This window comes from Mangifera indica, chromosome 2 (assembly GCF_011075055.1).
Source record: "Mangifera indica cultivar Alphonso chromosome 2, CATAS_Mindica_2.1, whole genome shotgun sequence".
NCBI lineage: Eukaryota > Viridiplantae > Streptophyta > Magnoliopsida > Sapindales > Anacardiaceae > Mangifera > Mangifera indica.
In genome coordinates this window covers 18,900,528-18,925,472 of record NC_058138.1, presented here as the reverse complement: position 1 = coordinate 18,925,472, position 24,945 = coordinate 18,900,528, and the positions used below count along the sequence as shown (strand labels likewise).

The 24,945-nt window shown below is 31.3% G+C and overlaps 3 protein-coding genes and 1 long non-coding RNA gene across 6 annotated transcripts; 2 read left to right on the top strand and 2 right to left on the bottom strand.

The window, feature by feature from the left end:
• Positions 1–91: 91 nt before the first annotated feature.
• LOC123209119 (phenylalanine ammonia-lyase-like) lies at positions 92–4,389 on the bottom strand. Its single transcript, XM_044626892.1, has 2 exons — positions 3,793–4,389; positions 92–2,007 (listed from the first exon to the last, which is right to left on the bottom strand). The coding sequence occupies exons 1-2, from the start codon at positions 4,200–4,202 to the stop codon at positions 258–260; spliced, it is 2,160 nt and encodes a 719-aa protein (XP_044482827.1). The 5' UTR covers positions 4,203–4,389; the 3' UTR covers positions 92–257.
• An 8,970-nt stretch (positions 4,390–13,359) lies between these two features.
• LOC123196411 lies at positions 13,360–14,135 on the bottom strand. Its single transcript, XR_006497694.1, has 2 exons — positions 13,733–14,135; positions 13,360–13,570 (listed from the first exon to the last, which is right to left on the bottom strand). It is a non-coding gene; the product is annotated as an uncharacterized LOC123196411 (long non-coding RNA).
• Positions 14,136–16,007: 1,872 nt separating this feature from the next.
• On the top strand, positions 16,008–21,394 carry LOC123208780 (E3 ubiquitin-protein ligase WAV3-like). Of its 3 annotated transcripts, XM_044626306.1 has the most exons (3): positions 16,008–16,208; positions 16,384–16,641; positions 19,033–21,394. In XM_044626306.1, the coding sequence occupies exons 2-3, from the start codon at positions 16,423–16,425 to the stop codon at positions 20,968–20,970; spliced, it is 2,157 nt and encodes a 718-aa protein (XP_044482241.1). In that variant the 5' UTR covers positions 16,008–16,208; positions 16,384–16,422; the 3' UTR covers positions 20,971–21,394. The 3 variants fall into 3 exon arrangements, with proteins under 3 accessions (XP_044482241.1, XP_044482240.1, XP_044482242.1); XM_044626305.1 differs by lacking the exon at positions 16,008–16,208 and having other exon boundaries at positions 16,229–16,641; XM_044626307.1 differs by lacking the exons at positions 16,008–16,208; positions 16,384–16,641 and adding an exon at positions 18,084–18,195.
• Positions 21,395–23,416: 2,022 nt separating this feature from the next.
• LOC123208647 lies at positions 23,417–24,331 on the top strand. Its single transcript, XM_044626169.1, has one exon. The coding sequence runs from the start codon at positions 23,417–23,419 to the stop codon at positions 24,329–24,331; it is 915 nt and encodes a 304-aa protein (XP_044482104.1).
• Positions 24,332–24,945: the final 614 nt, after the last annotated feature.

Sequence of the window (24,945 nt, the reverse complement as noted above, 5' to 3'; positions counted from 1 at the left end):
AAAATTCGATTGGGTTTTTTCTCTCATGAAAATTCAAAGGTGTGGCCGAAAGTACATGATTTAAGAAGAGAAGATTCGACACAGGTTATAATTGATTAACGGAGTCTTTATTAGTTCCGTTTGTACATATTCAGCAGAATATAAACTTGAGGAAAAATAAAGAAGAATCATAACGACAATAAAGAAATAGATGCACACAACAGCTTTGCGTTTCGGCAGAGGCATTATCGACGTCTCTGTTCCTCTAGCTAAAGCCATTAACAAATGGGAAGAGGAGTTCCATCCCAATCTTTAAGACATTGAAAGAGTGGATCAATAATTTTGCCCTCACAGATAGCTGTAAAAACCTTATCACATTCCTCACCTGGTGAAGTAACCTTCTCTCCTGTCAAAAAGTTAGTTCCCAACTCTTCCCTCACAAACTTATACAATGGATAAGACCTGCACTCCTTAATCCTGTTGAAAATGGCCGGATTTCCACTCTCCAAACCTTCTCTTGCACTCTCAACTTCTTTTGGCAAAACGGTCTTCAGTTCCTCCTCGAAACTGCTTATCTTCAAGAAGATCGAAGCATTTTCATTCTTCAAATCTTCATTGTTCTTCAATGCATGCTCAACAAGGACATGCCTTAGTTTTTGCATCAGTGGGTATTTTAGGCTACATGGATCATCAATGTAAGCGAATACATACTCCCGATCAGCCACTTTAAGCAAGTCTTTCTCGCAGAATCTTGATTGATGGAGCTCCCCATTGACCCCCATGGTTAGCACCTTTTTAGCCACTTGGCTAACTGTGTTCTTAACCGTGTTCTTCAAGTTCTCCTCCAAATGCCTTAAATCTATAGCCTGACAAAGTGCAATTAAGTAAGTGGAAGACATGAGCTTTAATATATCCACTGCTTCAGCTGTTTTTCTTGCAGAGATTAGGCCCAAAGAGTTGACATCTTGGTTGTGTTGCTCTGCACTTTGCACGTGATTTGTCACGGGATTGGCTAGAAATTGGAGCTCTGAACAATAGGCAGCCATTGCTATTTCAGAACCTTTGAATCCATAATCCAAACTTGGATTTCTGCCACCTGAGAGATCTGAAGGCAAGCCATTATTGTAGAAATCATTAACTAGTTCTGAGAATTGCGCAAACATAAGTTTTCCAATTGAGGCTATTGCTAATCTTGTGTTATCCATAGATACTCCAACTGGGGTACCCTGAAAATTGCCACCATGTAAAGCCTTGTTCCTTGCAACATCAATCAATGGATTATCATTTACAGAGTTAATCTCCCTCTCAATAGATTTAGTCGATGATCGAATCACTTCAATTAGAGGACCTAACCATTGTGGCGAAGTACGAAGAGCGTATCGATCTTGCTTGGGCTTTTGCAGAGGGTCCATTTCATGTAACCTTTTTGCTTCTTTAACATAAGCACTGCCATCCAAAATATGTTCCATTATGGCCGCAGCCTCAATTTGCCCAGGGTGATGCTTCAATTTATGTGTCAAATGATCGGTAAACTCCGGCTTTCCTTGCATAACTTCCGCAAAAATCCCAGACATAACTTCCGCTAAAATGGTCAAAATGTTAGCCTCAAAAAGCACTATAGAAGCCAATCCAGACCCAACTCCTGTTCCATTAACCAATGCGAGACCCTCTTTCGGTTGCAACTCAAAAAAGCCTCCATCTATTCCAGCGAGCTGAAAGGCCTCAGTAGCATTTAGGGACTCCCCTGAGGGCCCGACAGCTTTCGAATTGGGACGGCCGATCAAGAGGCCGGCGAGGTAGGAAAAGGGGACTAAATCACCAGAGGCAGTAATGGTACCACGTAGAGGCAAGCAAGGAGTAATGTTGCGGTTAAGAAATTTAGTGATTGCTTCAAGAACCTCAAATCTGATGCCAGAATAGCCCTGGAGGAGTGTGTTAATCCTCACTAACATTGCAGCTCTTGTTCCAGTATGCGGTAATGTGTGGGATGATTCTGTCCCATTTCCAAATATTCCGGCGTTCAAGAATCTGCAACCACAATATTCTTCCTCCTATCACTCAATGTTGCACAAAAACAATACAATAATTTCAACATATGATGTGGGTAAATTTGGATGGTCGAAAAGGACGAGCAATATATTATATCACTTGTCACATCAAATCAGATAAAAATATTGTAATCAATATTTTAAAGTAGTTCACAGAGGGATCAAAAACTTATTCAACCTTAAGTATAAATAAATAAATAAATGAGGTCAGTGTCAATTCAATGAAGAGAACCTATAAACTAACCAAAAGGCAAAACAAGTCTAGTTTAGATTTGACCAAAAGAAAAAAAATATAAAATTCAACCAACAATACTATACACATTCATGTATAAGTGCCCAATTATATATCAAATTATGAGTATTATTTGATTGAGAATTTTTAAATAATAATATAATAAAATTTAATCATATAATGAGACATTATCTTATATTAAATTACATATTTAAAATAATATATATATAATATTACTCTAATTTCGTATAAAATAATAAATAAATATTAATTTCTTTTTGTTTTGAATGCAATGTAATCAACAATAAAATTATGTGTATAATTTTTAGGCTAAATAACTATTTTCCACCCAAGGTTTGATGCAAATCTAACATTTCATTTGCTAACTTTTGAAAATTTAAATATTCAGTTGTCTGTTAATTTTAACTATTACTGTTATAGTAAAATCATCATTTAAAGATTTTATTTAAAAAAAATCATTTTTTTATCTTAATTATAAAAACTAACAATACTTCTTCCTATTAATAGTCACCCCCCAAAGTTCTAAAAAGTTTTCGGATTGTTGTCGACGACCTTCTCCCTCTATCTCCAGCATCTCTACCATCGAGAATGAGCCGTCAATGTCTATCTCTATGTCATATCATCATCATCATCTTCTAATGCAAAAGTCGATCAAAATTGAGCAAGGTCTCTCACTGGATTTCAACTAGCTTTTGAGTCAAATGACGACGATATCGCAGGGAGATGGAAGTCGACGACTTGTTCTTGGTGGTGGAGATGTTAGAGACAAAGAAAGAAAGTTGTCGGCAACGATTTGGAAATTGAAGGTGAAGTGGGGGTGAAACTAAAATTTTTTAGAAGGCTAGGGGTGGCTGTTAATGGTTATGTAGTTGTGTAAACCTTTGGTTTGGGGGGGGGGGGGGGGGGGGGGGGAGCTTTTAAACTTTGGAAATTTGAGACTAAGGGTGGAATTATTAATTTTTAAAACTAAGATGGGAAAATGATTTTTTTTTTTAAATAAAATTTCTAAATGATGATTTTATCTTTAATAGCAATAGTCAAAATTAACATATAAGTAGATATTTGATTTTCAAAAGGTAATGGGTGGGAGGTTAGATTTGCATCAAACCTTGGGTGGGCAATATTCATTTGACCTTATTTTTATGTTCAACTTTTTGCATAAATAAAAATATGTCATCGTATAATTAAGTATTATTTTATCTTTATTTTTTAACTATCTAATCATATAATAATATATTATTATTTATGTATAAAGTTATACATATAACCCTATTATATTATCAGTGTAGTCTCTTATCTTCTTCTACAGTTTACACAATACTCATAATATTCAGACTTAGGATACTCCACCCATGTGTTATCACACAGCACCCTCCCACAAAAAAATATTAAATCTAACAGTTAATTCACCAAAAATCAACTAAAACCAATTAATTATCATAATATTAATTAATTAAAGAATTACCAAAAAATTGAATAACTAAAAGAAAAATTGGTGATATATTAGTTTACCTAATGAGCTCCTTCTGTAAAGCTCCTCCTTCCTTCGTTCTCCTGTGAGAAGTTGCACCGAAACCAGTGGTGACTCCATAACTATCCTTTCCTTTTTCCATGCTCTCCATCACCCACTCACTGCTGGCTTCGACGCCGCCTCTGGCCGCTTCGCTCAGCTCCACTGTCACTCCCTTGTCGCGGCTGGCAACCGCCGCCACCTGCCCTATAGTCAGACTTTCTCCCCCGAGTCGAACTACCGCCTTGCGATACTCGCTCACCATTCTCTTTACTTCCTCTAAATGGCTCCTCTTTAAAGACTCCGCAGCCCATCCCCAGTTCAACGGATCGCGATGATGATGATGATCTTGACACAACTTTCCCATTAACACACCGCCATTCGTGGTCTCGTGTGACGCAACACGATCCATTGTGGATATTTCAATGTATTTAATGTGCACGAAAGATATATTTATCGTAACCGGGAGGTTGAATATATAAAATCTCGCTGTTCAAAAATGAAAGAACTGTGAGGCTTGGAACGTGGAGGAGTGGGGGAGATTTATGTTTGGATAGTGGAAAAGTGAAGGAAAAATTGGAAGAAGGAGATAAATTTAAAGAAATGAAAGAGGTGTTTAAATAGAAAAAATTAAGTTACGTATAAAAAGCGTTGGGGTTGTTAGTTGAGGGAATTTAGTAGCCGTTTGATGTTCATGTGATCAGACGGTTGTCATTCGTGACACGTGGACAATCAATGAGACATGCATGATGGCTGTTTTTTTTTACCCGTCAAATTGGAGGGGGTTGGTGCCGCTTATGGTGCAACAGTCACGAGCGTCGATGCTTATTTCTTCGGGACCAAAAATTTCGCCTTGCGAATTTACCATTTACTCCCTACAAGAATTATTTTATTTTAATATTGACAAAATATTGACCATCCTTGTAGGATAATTAAAGCATACTTTTTTTTTCCTAAATTACTATTATAATTAGATATTCTTTTGCGTTATTAGAAATTCAATATGGGCTATAAAACTGTAAAGTCAAGATTGAGTAACAGGCAGGCAGGTAATAATTAATGAATGAATGAATATCCATATGTTATAAAATTAAATAGTTAAGTTAAGAGGCGTTACATAATTCAGAAAAATAAATACATCTTAAATCAAATTAATTTGTTTATCAATCGTGCATGTAAGGGTAGGGTTTGCCTGCGTCTTAAAATTAGTATGTGCTACCCACCAAAAAAGGTCTCTCTCATAAGTCATAATAATAAATCTTCTCAACTTTGTTATGATTTTTTTTTCTCTACTTTGTTAAATCAAATTACAAATTAATGAATATTAGGTGATGCTTTGGTATTCCAATACGTCACAGCCCATAGATTAAAGAGAAAAAAAATTAAGAGATTTGGATTTGCTTTGCTTTGGCGACAAAATAGATATTAATTAGGTAAACAAGTGACTGAGGTGAGGTGAGGGTAGAGAAGAAAATTTCTGCAGGCAAAAATGAATTAAGTTTGTCGTGGTTGGTAATACTGGTAGACGCTTGCTGTCACCAACCCATTTAGCCAAAAAACGTGCTTACCTTTTCTTCCCCAATTCCATTTCCCCTTCATTCTAAGTTTGTTACGTCTTCTTTTCTGTACTCTTGTAGCTGATCTTTCACACTGTGATATTCCGTCCTTCATTTTACGTGTCATAGAGAGAAATTCTTCGTTATAACCACGATATTATGTTAACTGTGAGATCAATTAATTGAAGCATGTCATATTCATTTTAATAATTAAACTGTTTATAGAGAATGATGAGACAAGGAGGACTTGACAATGACATAAAAGAAATCAGTGACAGCATCTTGTGAGCATGAGAGGAGATTTGGGCAGACACAATTGATGGATTGGAGGGACTAAAGAGTGAGTGTATGTGATTATTGATTTTGTAGGTGTATTGTTACTTCTTAGCGAAGCTTTAGTCACGGGATATATTCAATGTAACCAGGGGTGCAATAAAGGGAATTGTGTCATCCATATAAAATAGTTAGAAATTAGAGTCATTCCCTTGATAGATCCAAGACAATACAAAACCAATGACCTTCAATTATAATGTAGACATACACAAGGCTGATATTTAAGAAGGTAGTATCGAAAATGTTACATAGACAGTTATGAAATTTTAGCCATGACAGTTGGTTATGATAAGCTTAACAAATGATCACTGATCATACAATTAAAAGCTTCCTAAAATTTAGAACTAGGAGACGGGGCTCTGGCTATATCTGAATTTTTGTGCAAAGATCTCTTTTATCATCTTATATATAGCAATTCATGTGTGTTTGTGTGTATATATAGGTTGGATTCAAATGAAATATCAGGTTACTTGCAATATTTGAGAGCAATTAAACCCTAATATTTTCTTTAACTAAATAAACAGCCAATTTAATGGCAGTCAAATCTCTATACACTTAACTGATTAGCAGTAAAAATGTTTCAAATCAGTATCATATAAAATATGGTCAGCTGGGTTAGCAGAAACTTATGAAAACATGAATCTATGTGCAGCCATGCATGTTCGTGGAATAATTAGCTGAAAATTACTTAAATCTGCAATGCTAGCCCAAATTAATTATTATTGAGAACTCATTTTCATTATAATTATTTTGATAAATCAGGGTGGTTTTTGTTAGGTTAGCGTGATAGGTGAGGGCACACATGCATGCATGCATTTAAACCTACCAAAAATTGTGCGAAACCTAACTCCCTTCAGCCTTTAATATCTAACTCACTGAAACGTATGCAACTCTCAACCATTTATGAGTTTCTCTCTCTTCCTCTCTCTCAACATAAATATACACATCATAGTTATCAATATCCTACTACAATATGTGTTTCAATAAAACTATGTAAACCTATTTTTGGTATACAATTTATGTACACAAAAGAGGTGTTATCATGTGATTAGATGTTTCTTTATCATATGATGACACATGTTTTAAAATCACCTAATTATATGATGACACATCACTGTGTACATGAATTGTGTACCAAAAATGGGTGCACATAGCATTGCTCTATGTGTTTTATAGTATAATATAATACAAATAAAAAATTATATGTATTACAAAGTGTATTAAATTAGTACGATACAGTAAACTTATCGTATAATATGATACATATTATCAACACGAATCGATATATATTTTTTTAAAAATGATGATATAATAAGAGTGTCTATGAAAAATATTAAAATTTTAAGAGTGTTTGTGATATTTTTTATAATAATGAGATATTAATTATAATTTTTTTATTATTTTTATTAATTTATTTTTTAAAATGTGTATCATACGATACACTATATATAATATAAAAAATTATATTTTTAATAGACAATACGATACACAGTTCAACTACTATGATACACACATGACTCATGTTTATTTTCATTTACATTTACATTTACATATACTAAATGTAATATCTCAACAAATTACACAAAAGAATGAATGAAAAGTGAATATGCAAAGTCAAATTTATTGCATTCACTCTTTCCTTCATTTTCTTGTGTGTATATTTTTGACAAAGTTCTTCGCATATAGAATTTTATTCACATCTTAATTGATTTTTAAGTTAGTTGAGAGTTGTGTTTGAGCCATGACGAAACATGAATGAGTGAATAAGTGTTAAAATCATGATTGTCAAATCTCATATTGTATTATATATTAAAAATATAATTTTTAGTATTACGTATTTTAGAGTATGTCTTTTAAAAAATAATATAAAATATTAATTAAATAAAAAATTATAATTTATACATCATCATTTCAAAAAAATATCACAATCATTTCTAAAATTTTAAAATATCTCATATTTACATTTATTATATCATCATTTTCTTTTAAAAAATACATTAATTTGTATCGATAATATATATTGCATCGTAAGATACGTATCATATTATATAATATGTTTATTATCTTGTATTAATTAAATACAATTTACGATGCATATCGTATTCTATATATATATAGAATATGATGAAAAAAATACTGGAGAGCTCATTTTGAGCAATTATATTTTAAATGGTTTGTGGGGGATGATGGGAAATTCATACTCTGAGTCTTCTGAACCATAAGAGGGTATGAAATGTACTTCCAGGGATCAACTGAATGCCAGAAGAAATATTTGGTAACTACGGATGGGTTGTTTGAAATTTTATGTATATGCTAATGAGGAAAAGTCAGAAGGACTCCCCTATCATTACTTAGATTACTAATGGACCTGATAGACCGAGTGACATTTACATTGGCCACCCAAGTATTAAGTCAAATTCACATATATTATTTACTTTTACTAATGAATCTATTAAATTTTTATAAAAATAATTGTTTTATTTTTTTATTAAAATTAATAAATTATTATTAATATTTAATATAAATATCAAATTATTAATATATCTTTATCAATTTAAAATTTTTAAAAAATATCAAAATTTTAAAATATTATATTTTGACAATTTTTAAAGAATGTAACTATCATTTTTAAACTATTAAAGATATAATGAAAATTTAAAAATTTTAAAAACACTCATAAGCTTTTTTAAATTTTCAAAAACCTTCTAAAATTTTTTATTAATACCTTTAATATCTTTAAAATGTGTGTTTACCCCCTAAATTTTGAAAAATAAAAATAAAAAAATTATAAGGGAAAAAACAAGAAAATAAAAAACTCTATATAAAATAGTTCTTCTATCAAAATTTACTAAAGAAAATAAATAATGGATAAAATTTTTATTTTTAAAAATTTTTAAAATAAAAATTCATCATTTAAGTAAACTTTGAGTGAAAAATAGTCATTTGGCCTCAATAATATTTGCGAAAATATCTAGTGGGTAAACAGAGGGATGGTTTTGGTTTTGCTTGCACATAATTTAATTGAATTTCGGTAAATTAAATATCAATAAAGTTTTGTGTGTAAAGTAATAAATGAATTAATTGTACGAGGCATGCTGTCACCTCCCTCGGCCCTATTATCCATACTTCATTCAAATTTCACCTTACTAATTAAATGACACGTTGAGTTTTGTTTGTCAGCTGCTCAGATCCACCGATATGCTTCATCCTACAATAAACCATTAAGGGGCGTTTGGTTCCTAGATTTTAAGGTTATCTTGAAAATTTATCTTTTATTTTTTTATTCGGTTTATCAATAATAAAATATTAAAGTACTCTTCTATTATCAATACTGACGTGGTAGATAATATAGATAGTAATCTGATTACCATATTCATCTTAAGTATTTAAAGATTACTAAGTAATCTTTATTTTATTATAATTATATTATTATTTATTAATTTTTTGAGACAAAAATAAATTTATTTTTAATTAATATAATAAATAATATAAAAAATATTTAAAAATAATTATATTCAAGGGTATTTAAGTAAAATAATTTATTAGTAATATTTTATTACCTTTAATCAAACACAATAATTATTTATACCTATCAAATTTTATTAAACATAGTAATTATTTATACCTAATAATCTTTTAAGTAATCTATTTTCAAAACAATCTTTCTATTTTACTAATAAAATATTACTCAAAACAAACCCCTCCCCTTATAATTGGATTCTCTTCAACATTATTACATCTTATCAATTTGGATCTTGTGTCTAAAATATTATAATATGATTATACATAATTAATATAGTATTATCTAATTAAATATTATTTTTTATATACTTAAATTATGTGTCTAATTTAGCCAAATCCAACGTCCCACCCAAATTTTAATAAAATTAATTTTTCATTTTAGAAAATTTATTTGTTCATCTATTTGTTAAATTTATGAAATTTTTATTTACTCCGAATTATTAATTATAAAAACTAAAAAGGAAATTTTCGAAAAGGTCATCAATTGTCAGGAACCTTGTGTCATGGCCAACCGTCCAGAAATAAAATTGACACCCAGTTTCGTCGGCTCCAATATTATTGTTTGGCTTCTTTGCAAACCAGTCTCGTCTCCACTTGGAATGTGGTGATTCTGCTCCTATCACCACTTACCTCGTCATTGACATCTAATGAATGGGATTAAGTCTCGGACGGATTCACAACAAGAGCAATTAACAAAAGGGGGATCAACAACAAGAGCAATTAACAAAAGGTGAAAAGCCGGTGTTCAAGAAGTGGCACCAATTTACCTTTGAATCCTTCATTTTGTCGTCGGGGCCATATTTTATACAGCCAATCGGGGGGTGCTACCTTCGCCTAGCTATTAAACATACAAAATTGAATGATTAAAAAGAGATTACATATTGAACATACAAAATTGTCATATCATTTTATAATGAATAATTGATAAAAATGCATTATTCAGGCAAAAATAGACTGTTCAATTTAGAAGAACAGTGTCAATAGTCATGAGAGACATGTAGCACTTTGATTTTAAGCATATATAAACATGACCAAGAGGCTAAGTCAGCCCGCAACTCAACCCAATATACTCTCAAAAAGCCCTATGGGTTATGTGAGTCATGTTAGAGGCCTTTAGATTTGACATAACACAACTCACAAACTTTATATAATAAAAAATAAAAAATTATATATTACCCTTGGGGGGTCGAAATAGTTTTAATATAAGTGTATGGGTTTTTATGATAAAATATCAAATTTACACCTAAATATGATTAAAACCAATATATGCATGGATGATTATAAATCTCAAATTGCAAAATCAAATAGTTAAAATCATATTTGAATATTTCAAAAAATTAAATTTTAAAGATAACTAACCTAAGTATAATAGGTTGACGTTACAACTTATAAATTTTATAATTGTTTTATTTTGTATTTATATTATAAAATCATTATTTTCTCGAATTATAAGTGAAATATTTTAAATAAAGTTTCAATGTTAATGTCTTTGTTTCTATTAATTTATAAAAAGTTATAATTTAAAAAATAAAAATAAAAATAAAAATAAATGATATGACATACTAACCCATTAACCACGTGAGTTAACCTATGAGAGCCCTGGACCGTGCCCTAAACTTTACCTTTGACGGATGACGGCCTGGCACGGCCAACGACCATGTCTAAGCATATATAACCCAATTTGCGAGTAGTTTTTCTTGTTTGTCAAATGGTGGCGTCACAGGTAGCACCACTCCAACGCGAATTGCAAGTCAATAAAATTTCAAATAAAATTGGGCCTCAATCGTTTATGAGCTTTTTTTTTTTTGGGCCTCATTTGTTGATGGTGCCTTTTATGTAACATGGGCATCAATGTGATCATTACAATAACTATCATTAATTATTAAAAATAAAAGTTTAAGTTTGAATTTTTATTATATTTATAAAATTTTAATTTATTTGATATAATAATTATAAATTTGATCACTATATTTTGAGTTTATCTATCTAATAAATATGAGTGAATTCTTATTACCCAAAAAAAAAAGTAAAAAAAGAAAATATATTCCTTGGAGCAATGTTAAGTCCCCCCTTGATTGGAGGTTTTTAAAATATAACTATTTCCATTATTATTTCATTTTTCGATCAAATAATTTTCTTTACATTTTTTTATTTTAATTATTAATAGGAGCTTTCGGAGCAGATTTTGATTGAGCTTTAAATTGTTAATATCTATTTTACTAATATTATTTTACAATATAATTATAAGGGTTTATCATTTTTTCTACTATCCACGTCATTAAATAAAATATTTACATTTATGTTTTATACGCTATCACATCATTTTTATTTAATGTTAATTAAATTCACATGATTGTTTAATACTTTCGATAATAAAATTGAAAAATTTTATTTTTTTTGATAAAAAAATTGAAAAATTCCATCCAATCAAAATGATAAAACGAAGTTTGTCACTCCACTAGGAAAAAATTAAACTTTTTATATATTGTTATCTATAATTTTAAGGTCAAAAGATTTATTCCCACCCAAAATTTGTTATATTTCCAAATCAATACTCGTTAAGTATTTAAAATTTAAATATTTATTCATGGACGATTAAAACTAATGAAATCAATTAACATTATTTATTTCCTTTTAAATTTAGAAAATTAATAATTATTTTCTAGATTAAATTTTAAAATATTAAATTTTTTCTCTTTTCTCTTTTCCTTTTTTCTAGTGTCGTCACCAGCTAATTCTCTCTCCCTCCCCTTTTTTCCTCTTTTCCGGTGGCTTTTCTTCATTTTCATCACCAGACGTTTTTGTATACTTTTTATATGTAAAAGGATTATACTTTTTTATGCATTGTTATCTACAATATTAATTAACAAATAATTTATGGGCGTTAGAAAGAGTTTGAGTGTGACATTCTTTATAATATTTGAACTAAAACCCAATATTCAAATTATTCCTACATCACTATCTTTATAAATTCTTCTTTACTAACCAAATAAAATTCTAATAATCTTTTATTGAAATCTATTTTGTGTTCAAATCACATTTGGTTGACCCAATCCACTGAGTTGATGAACCGCACACTTTGAGTATATCTGAAGCCCCACATCATATTGTTTGTTTTTTAATCTTTTCTAATATTAGCAAATGGGTTTATTTTAACTGATTTGGTGATGGTAATCAAGTTTGAGTCTTGACCAATCTTCCTTTTTTTAATCTTATTTAATTTAATGACATGATTTTGGCCTCTTAAGATTATTCTAGATTTATATAATAAGTTGCTGATTTTTATAAAAATGTTTAAAAAAAATTGACCTAATTAGCATATTTACACATCTTTTGTATTTCCAAGTCATAGATTCGCAAACAATTATGACAAAAAGAAAAGGCTGAATTGAGATGAAATAGGAATATCTTTGATTTTTCTTAGAAAATCATTTCAAATAAGCTTTGTGTTTTTTCTTTGACTTGGATTAGACGAAATGTACAAATTATGGCCGGCTGCCTCCAAAATATCGCCAATCTATAAAATAAGATTAGGCAGATCAGTATAAATTAAGATTTGGGTCATTTTGAAGAATTTCACAAGAAATTTAGACGGCGTTGCTTTAAGGAAAAGGAGAACATAGGCTGTCATGCTCCAAACTTGGCATGAGATGTAAGACCAAGCAACCAAATTTTGACTTTATTATAATAATAATAATAATAATTTATTATTATTATTATTATTATTATTTGATTCCAGAAGCATTCAATTTTGAAAACAATGCTTACCCACAAATTTGACATAAACAAAATATGAAATGGCAATACCCATTCATTTTTGCCAAACTATACTGTGCAAGCGCATGTTGACACCCTGTCATTTCCTCTGCCCTTTTTTTTATAAATAAATAAATATATATATATATATAAAATATTATATGTTATCATATAATTATATATTATTTTATTTTTAATTTAAAATTATTTAATTATATAATTATATACGTAAATATATATTTATTTGTATACTTAAAAATGAGTTCTCATAGTTTTATATATATATATATATATATTCATTTAGTTTTAGTATCAGATTACATATTTATATAATATATTATCATATAATTAAATATTATTTTATATTTAATTTATTTATATTATATAATATCGCCTCGTATGGGTGTACACAATTTTATTTTATTTCTATAAATCGTAGTTTAACAATCAAACTTGGTAACCATTTCTCTTCCACTTATTTATCAGGTTTTCAAGCATTGAAATCTGACCATTCAACAAACTCGGCTTGATTATTAATCAATCTTTGCTTCAACTTCTTGCTGTCTCTGTTCCATCATTCTATGTACTATTCAACGCAGCTCCATTACCTGATCTGGAATTAGGGTTGGAATTTTACAAGTATAGAAATCTAATATATTCTAAACAATTAAAAATATGAAAATTTGACGTCAACAATTAAGTAGGTTAAAAAATTAATTACATTTCCAACCATCTAAAATTATACTATTATCAAATACATCTTTAACATGAATACCTTTCTTATAGTTGTTGCTATGCGGTAAAAAATAAGCAATTTCAGGTCAATATTACAGATTACATCATTAAAAACCCAGTTAAGATCAAATCTGGTTGGGGGATTTGGTACTTGCAAAATGACTGCCACCAAGGAAGCACGTATTATGAAGACTATAGGGTGGCATGGTGGAAAAGGAGGGGGAGCGGAGCGGTGGTCCTGGAAAAATAGAGAATTGTTGGGGATCTGCAAAAGTTATTCCTCCATACAAAAGAATATGAAGGAAGTGACCCAAGACCGTGGCTCCTTTTCATTTTAACATCTTTTGAGACTAGGAAGTTTTAATCACAGTTAGTCGAGATCCTCCGGCCTCCTTTTCTTTTATCCCGAAATTTCCCCACTTTCTGTGGGAAGTAAGTCAACATAAAAGCTAGCTTTTATGTGAAAATTTTGAATTTTAACAACCCTTATATATTACGAAAACGATATTTATTTACCCAGGTTAGAGCTTGATAATATCTTAAAAATATGGTTTGAACACAAGCTTTAATCATAATTACCCTTTTGAAATTGATCAAATAGAACAAGTGATTGAATTTGAGTTAATTCGATTTGAATCTAATCCTAATCATTATTATTTTTTCTTTTCGTCTTCCTTTTTTAAACTTTAATTTGTTAGGTCAATATTGTTTTTATTTCAAACTTCAGTTGGTCAAACAAGATAATTGTCTATCGAGTCTAGTAGTCTTACTAAAATGAGTCAAGTTAACGCTTCTTCATCATGAACCTTACTTGCGTAATATAACAAATTCATTATAACTCAATTTGAATGATTTTAATTTAATTAATTGAGACTATTGTTTAGTGACGTTATAACAAATTCATCCATGCCGTTAACTTTTTGGTTCTAGTAACATTTTTTTTCTTATTAATAATTAATAATTCAACTAATTCATAACTTAGACATATAATAAGTAAAATAATTAATCTTCTTCTCCTTCCCTTGAACAGAATTCACGAATTTTGATTTAATATTACAGTGCATTTCGAAGAGCATGAGCTGTGATGATTCATGGCCAACCTAAAAGCAGGCCGAAGATCCACATACAGCTTTTTATGTGAGACAAAAACAGTGAACAACTTCACTAAAGGCTTCAACAAGTTGATCATTCGGGGTGACACAATCTCGATTAACTTCTTTGTGAGGTCATTTTCATTAACATTATCTATGGATGAGGGAATCCCAACCGTTGATTTAAACCCTAGCTCAACTGCCTTCCATCCTTGTCAATTTTAGGTCAAAAAAGTCTCTAAAAACATTATCATTATGGGTAATTGTAATTATCTGAAAATGACTTGCATGTAATCCACTCGGACTCCAAACCCAATGAAAATTTGTGTATTAGGGTGGATAGGCAATTATCTTTGAGCAATACTATTTATACCTATTTTAGGTATATAAATATATACACACTCATATGTATCATTATATGATTAATTATTATTTTATTCTTAATTCAAAATCATCCAATCACATGATGACATATATAAATGTGTATATATTTATATATCTAAAATAGATACACATAATTTTATTGATTATCTTTATCATTTCTTGAGTTGGGTGGCTCTAAATATGAAACTGATTAAAGTGATTAATTAATAATTTATTCTAATTTCATCCTATAAAAAAATACATTAAGAATTTGGGAAAAAATTTGATTGATAAAAGTGAAACATCTAAATATAAAAATATGAGTTTAAAATATATCTATAATATATTAAAATTTAATTTTTAATTTTGATATAATGATTATGAGACTGATTTTAAATCAAAGATTTCATTAGTTTCATATAATCGATATGACCTTATATAAAATATTGACCGATCTTAGATAATAAAAAATAATCAAACTAAACACATTGTATATAAAATAAATCTATGTTTTTTTATGATACAAATATTACATTTTAATATTCTAACATGATAATAAATCTTAGCGTGCAAAGTTTTCAAATATGGAAATATCATATAAGATTTGTTATAGATTAAATACAGTTATTTATAGGTCATACTTACGTGTGGATGAAATTAAAAAAGAAAAACAAAAATAACATAAAACTTATGAAATAACAAAAAAATAAGATTAATTATATATATAATGACCAAATTAGCAAAGATTAAATTTTATTAAAATATCAAATCAACATAATTATAATTAAATATCTCATAAGAATGATGATTAACTTGAGATCTTATATTAAAATTTGAAAGTTAAACGCTTTAATGGGAAAAAAAAAAAAACAGATTTTTCAATAAAAAAAATTGTGGTACATTCGATACCACTCCGCTAACTTTGCTGATTCAACAGTCAGAGCCGTTCTCTCTCTCCTCTTATTAAAAGATACGTAATAAAATAAAAGACTGCTCACAACTGGCCACCCCCACCACCGCCCACCGGTCTCCGTTGCATTGCACAAACCACCACATCAACTTGTAAAAATCTCACCTTTATATTGTGTTATTAATTAATTCAATTAAATTATAATTATTAATATATTATTTATTCATACGATATACATGTACTAATATCAGAGCGCGCATTTACTACTGCTACTTTTCCTCTTTGTTCTAACTGTCTATGGCTCCTCTTTCTCGTTCCAATTTCAAGATCTGAAAAATTCAGCTTCGCATTTCTGACTGACAAGATATGGGCAGCAAATGGAGGAAAGCGAAGTTGGCTCTTGGTCGCCAAATGTGTTTATCTGTTCCTGATTCACTTGAACAACGACAGCAACAAGACTCTACATCTTCTGCAAACGCTACACAACCAAGACTATCTGACGCCCTTTTGCCTTCTTCTGTATCTCAACCTCCTTCTACTCCTTCCGCTTCTTCTTCTGCCCTCCGCTTGTCCAGGTCCTCCAGGGTAAATTTTATCAACATTCTTTACATTATAATGCTCTTTTTATCACTATTTTTCGCTGGATTTTTTCGATTTCCACTGACGGATCTCCTTTATTTTTACTCAATTTCAACTTCTTAAATTCAATACAATTTTCTTTTTATTGGCTTCATTTTCTGCTACTGTATTCTTAATTTTATGTATTATGGTTATCCGTAGGTTCGTCTTGTATATAGTCAATTTGATATGTCGGCGGAAGCAGAATCCCGGTAACAATGCTGGAATTTCCGGCTTTTGCTTACATGAAAATAGTGTCGGAATACGAATATTACCCTACTAACATAAAATGTGTGAATAAAATATCTTATCATTATGGGTAGTAGTAATTTTTTATGAAATGTAAGTGGTAATTTTAATGTGGAATATTTGTTTATAGAAAATTGATGTAGTTGGAAGGGTGTTATGACGTGGGGTAAGTGGTAATGTAATAGATTCTGAATTTTCAGAAGATGGGAATTTGTTGTCTTGTAATTTTCAGCTCACTTGTGGGGATGAAGCGGACTATTTCCTTTAAGGACCATTGCCCTTTGGCTTATTAGAAAAGGAATATAACATCCCTTTACTAGTTTAACTTTTCTCCTTCCATTGATGAGACAATTGCTTTCTTTCCTCACCATAACTCGACCGCACTACTCCACAACCACTAACATCTTTTAGCGCTGTTATCTCTGCTTTTCATGTTGTTTGGGGAAAAAAAAAAGCTGTGGAGAAATGGGAAATTAAATTTTTACTTAGTAAACCCACTAATTTTTTCTTCTTTTAAGGAGCTTTGTGTTTGTATTTATTTTTTTGGTTATTGTGTTGAAAGATTCATCATTGGTTTTGAGGGGGGAAAAGTCACCGCTTTGGTTTTGTTTTTTTTCCTAATTCATGTTATGACCTTTATAATGTTTTGACCGCCTAAGTTTTGACTTCTTTTTTGGGTGCTTTGTTGATTCACCGTGAAGTCCTACGGTTTTAGCGAAATTTAACAATGTTTGATGTTTCTTGATGTGGGGATTTGTGGTGCAGATAGATTGCATTCTATTTCTTCTTTTCATGCACCCGCCTCAATAATAGAGCTGTGTGCAGAGACAAAGGTGTCAGGGTAGACAATAGTGCCATTTGAAATTTTCGATACCGTCCACTTAAAGCTGATGGTGGAGTTACTTAGAGGGCATGGCACTTTCGATTGTGAAACATTGGAGTCCAAATGCTTGTCTTAGGTTCGAAACCCATTTTAACTGTCATTACAGGCAGATAGGGATCTACCACACCGTTCTCCTTTGAGCGAAAACCCATTAATTAAGAGGGCTTTGAGCAGTGACTAAGTTTACAGAAAGTTCTTCTCCATGCGGCATAATTTCATGTTTACTGAAATAAACTAGGCTTCTTGACGTAAATCTCTCAATACTTTCATGTAGGTTCTAAAACTCTGGGATTTGCAGTGCCTCGTAGAATTCAACCTGAAGTACAGGCATAGTGTACCCTATAGCTAGTGTCGGATTGGAAATATTATTTCAACAAAGGGAGAGCATGGTATCAAAATTTTTAGATATTTTTGTTCTAAATGTAGTCATTTTTGTTGGAGACTCAAAATAAAGAAGAGTCTCATATCTAATAAATTTAACTAAAATGAGTGGTATATAAGTGTTGTGGATTGAACCTTAACATAAGCCAATTGGTTTTGTGTAACATGAGTTTCAATCTTCACACTTGTAAGCCCAATTTATATTTCCGACATGGTATTAAAGCACAAGCCAAACGACGGGTTTAACAACCTAAAGTGTTCCTAGATATAAGTGACAATGCACCCAGCCAAAAATCGGTTGAGCTGAAAGGCAAGTCTAACAGTCTAGGTGCTTGCACTTAAGCGGGAGTGTTGGAGACTCAAAATAAAGAAGAGTCCCACATCTAATAAATTTAACTAAAATGAGTGGTATATAAGTGTTGTGGATTGAACCTTAACATAAGCTAATTGGTTTTGTATAACATGAGTTTTAATCTTCACACTTGTAAGCCCAATTTATATTTCTGACAATTTTGGACTGCAAAAATTTTTTAGACTGCAAAAATTTTTTAGACTATGGAGTTATAGGTTCGAATGATATAATGCTTAAAGGTATTTTATGCAATTTTAGGCGGGAAATTTGATTGATCAAATATGACAGATTTTCTTGTCATTTTATATCTGTCAGATTGGATAAGTCTGTTGTTAATTATTTTGGGTGTAGTCATTATTCCTGTTTGTCATCCTGCAGATGAATTTGTGTAGGTAGCTTTAAATTTTTATTCTGTAATTCTTCTCTTGACTCTTTGGATCTAGTACTTGTGTGGATTTTTGTGTATTCACCAGCTTATCCTTCTAAACTGCAGAGGCACTGTGCAATATGTCTGACCAACATCAAAACTGGCCTAGGCCATGCCATTTTCACTGCAGAATGCTCTCACTCTTTCCACTTTCATTGCATTGCTTCCAATGTAAAACATGGGAACCAAATTTGCCCAGTTTGCAGAGCAAAATGGAAAGAAGTTCCATTTCAGAGCCCTGCATCTGACATTCCCCATGGAAGGGCGAGAATCAATCCTGTAGGGTTGTCTCGTGATGATGCTTGGATGAGTATATTGCGACAATTCCCTCCCCTTCAGTTAGATGTGAGCAGACAGATTAATTCAATTTATCATGGTCTGGAACCTGCTGTCTTTAATGATGATGAAGCTTTGGATCAACATGATGAGATTACTGAGAGTAGTGACAGGCCAAGTACAGATGCTACTGAAAATAATTCTATTGGAAAATTAGAGGTCAAAACATATCCTGAAGTTTCGGCTGTTCCAAATGCTGTTCCGCACAAAAATTTTAATATACTAATCCATCTGAAAGCTCCTCTTAGCAGTGGGAGACATAATAGTTGCAGCAACCAGGTGGCAACATCTGAAAATTCCCGTGCAACAGTTGACCTTGTCACAGTGCTTGATGTTAGTGGTAGCATGGCAGGTACCAAGCTTGCTTTGCTAAAAAGAGCAATGGGATTTGTGATTCAGAATCTGGGCCCCTCTGACCGCCTTTCTGTCATTGCCTTCTCTTCCACTGCCCGTAGGCTTTTCCCTCTCTGTCGGATGACTGAGACAGGAAGGCAGGAGGCTTTACAAGCTATTAATTCTCTAACTTCAAATGGTGGGACAAATATTGCTGAAGGGCTAAAAAAGGGTGCTAAAGTGTTATTAGACCGCCAGTGGAAGAACCCAGTAGGTAGTATCATACTGTTATCTGATGGACAGGATACATATACTGTCACTAGTCCTGGTACAGCTCATTCTCAACCAGATTACAAGTCTCTTCTTCCTGTTTCAATCCAGCAAAATGGTGATGCTGGCAACCAAATTCCTGTTCATGCATTTGGGTTTGGCACAGACCATGATGCCTCTTCAATGCATTCAATCTCTGAGATTTCTGGGGGAACATTTTCTTTCATAGAAGCTGAGGGTGTGATTCAGGATGCATTTGCACAATGTATTGGCGGTTTATTAAGTGTGGTTGTGCAGGAGGTGAAGGTTAAAATTGAGTGTGTTCATCCTAGTGTGCAAATTAGTTCAATCAAAGCAGGAAGTTACCACAGCAGCTTGATGCCTGATGGAAAAACAGGCTCTGTTGATGTTGGAGACTTGTATGCAGAAGAAGAAAGGGATTTTCTGGTTACAATTGACATTCCAGCTACTGGCATTAGAGAAGATATGTCATTGCTTAAGGTTCAATGTGCGTTTAGAGACCCCATTACGAAAGAAATGGTGATTTCAGATGAAGCTACTGATGTAAGGATCCAAAGGCCAGCAATAACTGGGCAACTAGTGGTGTCTATGGAAGTAGACAGGCAAAGAAATCGGCTTCGTGCAGCAGAGGCAATGGCTGAGGCTAGAGTTTCTGCTGAACGCGGTGATCTAGCAAATGCAGTCTCTGTCTTGGAGAGCTGCCGTAGAGCACTATCTGAAACTGTCTCTGCTCGGGCTCGTGACAAGCTATGTGTTGCATTATGTGCTGAGTTAAAAGAGATGCAAGAAAGGATGGCAAATCGCCGCATATATGAGTCATCTGGAAGGGCTTATGTTTTATCTGGTTTGAGCTCACACTCATGGCAGAGAGCAACTGCACGTGGTGATTCCACTGATAGTACAAGCCTTGTGCAAGCATACCAGACCCCATCAATGGTTGACATGGTGACAAGGTCTCAAACCATGATCTTGGGGACTCCCTTGCCTCAACGCAAACAACTCCGCCAAGCTCATTCATTTCCAGCCCGGCAAAAGCCGAGGTAGACGTTTAGTGTTCTCTTTGAAAATTTTTCCACACCCTACATTCACATATTCTATATTCACAGACCTTTTTGTTTTGGTTAGTCTTTTTTTATTTCTTTTTTGTGGTTTTGGGAAGTGGGCGTATAAATTGGAGAGAGAGAGGTTGGATGGTTTCAAATGGGTATATTTCCTTGTTCTGCAATGTAAATGAATAAGAATTGGGCAACAGGTGAGATATTGGGTTTGGGGGAAAAATGGTGAAAATGAAAAAGTGGGAGTTAAGGGGGTCTTTTAGTTTGGTTAATGGGGGCGATGTACATATCCAGAAATGGTGTTTTGCATTTCCTTGGAAGAGGGGGCATAAAATGTAATTGTGGGGATACTTGGGCCTGAATTTGAACTAAATATATGATATGGTGTATCTGCTCTTGATTCTTTTGACAAATTGTCCTGATTGTTTCAAAGTTTATAATTTATAATCAATCTAGATTCCAAAGGAGAGAAACTCTGACATTGCTTTAAAGAGAAACTTGTGGGAACTTGTTGGATTGTTTAACCATTTTCTCTTAGGACTATATGATATTTGATTGTTTATCCCCACTCTCCCTTTCCTTTTCAGACTATATGATATTAGCTATATGTTCCAAAAGGTCTTGAATACATTGGTTTACTTAAAATGAAGTTGATACTTCAGGAAACAAATAATTATGAAACTGGTTATTCTAGTTTAAAATAATAAATTTTAGAGTTTATTATTACTATTTTAAAACTTAAAATTTAATAATGTTTAATTTGATAAAACAAATAAAATTAGGCGGGGTTAATTTTAATTGACAGTTTGATGGGTGCAACCAATGAAGTAAAGGTTGAAACTATGGGCGTATTCTTTAATTGATCCCACAGGGGCACATGAGTAAACTCCTTTTCATGTTTGAAGGGATTATTTATAGAGGAGTTTCTTAATTTATTTCTTTTGTAATTAATGAATTTCTAAAGGTGAGGTTTTTTCCTCATAAAAGTTGCATGTTATCAAATATTTTGCATAAAGAAATTTTATTATCTTACCTATGATTAAATATAAAATATTATAGCAAAAATTGTATTAAAATTACAATTATATTAATAATTTTTTAATATATATAAGATGAATGTGATACCACCTACATTATTTGTTATATTATCATTTATAATAAAAAATTATTTTAATATTTTATTATTAATATATCAAACAAAATAATGCAAGAAATTCAAAATAGATTACTAATATAATATTTCTTTACAACAAACCAAACAATCCTTTAGTATATTAATAAATTCCTAACTATCTATTTATTAGTGTTAAGAATTAAATAATTATATAAAAATATAATATATTATAATTTAAAAGATGCATTAAAAATATACGTTACATGATTTTACTGTGACACATTTCCATACATATCATACCTATTAGAATTTGACATGTATTAATTATGAGTCGAAGTAGAACCTTGTATATATAAGCGTTACCAACCCTAGTTTGAAAAACTTGTATATAAAAGAGAAACTTAAATGGAAGTGAGAGAGAGTGGCGACCGTAATCTTTATCATCATCAGTCACCAATGCAAGGATCGTCAAGTTTAGGTATTCACTTATTTATTCTTTGTCTAGTTAGAATTAATTAATTAAATTTATTTTCTTATATGATTCTTAAAAGTTTGATTTTTTATAAATAATTATTTGAAGGTTAAGTTTTTTGTGATGTATGACAATTTCATATATTTATTTTTACAAAAATGATCTAAATTAGAATAAATTTTTAATTTTTTTACATTTATAAAGAATATTGTAAAATAAAATTGATTGTGTTTTTTTTTGATAGACTGGATTTGATTGATTATGCCCTAGTTTGGAAACAGAAAAAAAAAAAATTACTGCAGATGGTGCTTGAAAATATATCATTTTAATATTTTCTATATTTATAATTTAATATGTTTTTCATGTTAATTTTTTTTTACCCTTTTTCTTTAAAATCGTTATTATTATTATTATTATTATTATTATTATTATATTAAATTAACACTGAAACAGTCTTAATTTTTTATACTATTGTGATTATATATTTATTAAAAATATTTAATATATTAAAAATAATATCTTAAATTTACCTGTTTAATAATTTAAAACAATCACTTTATATATTTTTATATTAAATTTTGAAAAATTATTGATTTATTATTCTTTTTATTTGAGTCAAATGTAGGCATAATACCCAAACTAGAGAAGAAAAGAAAGCTCAATAAATGTCAAAAGAAAAGAAGGATCACTTCTGTCAACCCTCCGGAGTCAAGACCATGGGCTAATCTTCCTAAGGAACTTCTTCAAATCTTCTCTAAATCCAACAATATGAGTGTTGCAGATTTTCTCAGTTTTGGCAAAGTTTGCAGGAATTGGAGATTGTCATATTTAGAAACCAAGAACGCATTCATGGCTTCAAAACCACCACTCGTAATTTACATTCCCGCTCGAGCTAAGAAATCTTGTCATTTCTACGAAATAAAACCTTCTCCAAGCACATATAAAACTAAGCTCCCTTATCTTCCTCGCAACTTCTGTATTGGTCTTTCAAATGGATACTTAATCATGGAAGATATTCTCACTAATGTTTGGGTCATCAATCCCATCACAGGTCACGAGCTCAGATACCCTCAATTATTTGAAACATCTAATTTTTTGTATTGTCCTGACCGTGCAGTGTTCGCTTCAATAGGAGATGCTAAAGATAATTTCCTTCTTGTGGTTCTTGCTCCAGCATATAAGAAATTGATGTTCTTTGTCTCTAGAGTGAACCAATGGCAACAATTCTCTTATGGAGGGAGTAATTGGTCTATTGTTGACATTGTTATTTTCAAAGGCAGAATTTTTTGTGTGACAAGTGAGTATCAAATTGGTGTTTTGAGTGTCAAAACTTGTGGAGTGATTCTTCTAAATTTGAAAGGTACACCACAACTTAGCAACATTCGGAATGTGAGTTTCGTGGCTTCAAAAAACCAGCTACTGGTTATTGATTTCCCTCTGCATATTCACCATCTTGAACTGTATACAATAGATTTATTGAAGATGGAATGGGTTAAGGTCAACCGACTGAGAGATGAGAATGAAGCTATTTTCCTTGGTAACCATATGTCTTCAAGATTAAGCAATGCAACAAACTGGGGAGGCCAAGGTAACCGTATTTATTTCCTGCCATTCATAGAAAAAAATGCTGGATGTCATATATACAGCTTAAAAGGGGAGAGGTTGGGACGTTTTCCCATTATGAAGCAAAAGGGTACTTCAAGAATGGATGGATGGTTTTTCCCCGGCGAATGTGTTAGCCTTGATAATGTGAAGGATGAATGATTCAGGTTTATCGAATTTGAAGCTTTTTTTTTTGGGGGTTTTGATTATGTAATGTGGAAAATGTCTCACCTATGCAATGTTTATTTGGATTTGTGTAGATTTCATTATATAAGATTTTGATTAAATTTCTTGCATTAAAAGTTACAATTTGTTTCTAGTTCAAGAAAAAGATTTTATGTAAGGTTTTAAGGCTGGGGATTGGAATCTCCACCTCTCCCCCATCCCTAATCTTCCTGATTTATTAATGAAATTACAAGTAGCATATAAAGAATTATTTTTTTGTTTCACTACAACACTTTGCTAAACTAGGAGACAACTATTAAGCTCGCAGTAAAATTATATCTACCAATTTTGGGTATACAGATAGATATATATTTTTGTATATTATCATGTAATTAAGTTATTTTAAATTAAAGAAAATGTAATGCCCAAATGATACAGGGTAATTTACATAGTCTACTCAGATTGATTTGATTTTAGTTGCCTCAATATTGAATTTACATCTTAGATTCCTCAGCTTAAAGGGTATTAGTTTGCTTTATTAAAAGAAACATAAATTCATAAATAAACTAAGCCACAAAGTAAGCCTTGTCTCGGATTACTGTCTTCAACCT

Coding starts and splice junctions, on each gene's coding strand:
- LOC123209119 (XM_044626892.1), bottom strand. CDS start 4,202: ATGGATCGTGTTGCGTCACACGAGACCACGAATGGCGGTGTGTTAATG. Junction 2,008..3,792: donor TTACAGAAGGAGCTCATTAG/GTAAACTAATAT, acceptor TTGTGGTTGCAG/ATTCTTGAACGCCGGAATAT.
- LOC123208780 (XM_044626306.1), top strand. CDS start 16,423: ATGGGCAGCAAATGGAGGAAAGCGAAGTTGGCTCTTGGTCGCCAAATG. Junction 16,642..19,032: donor GCTTGTCCAGGTCCTCCAGG/GTAAATTTTATC, acceptor TCTAAACTGCAG/AGGCACTGTGCAATATGTCT.
- LOC123208647 (XM_044626169.1), top strand. CDS start 23,417: ATGGCTTCAAAACCACCACTCGTAATTTACATTCCCGCTCGAGCTAAG.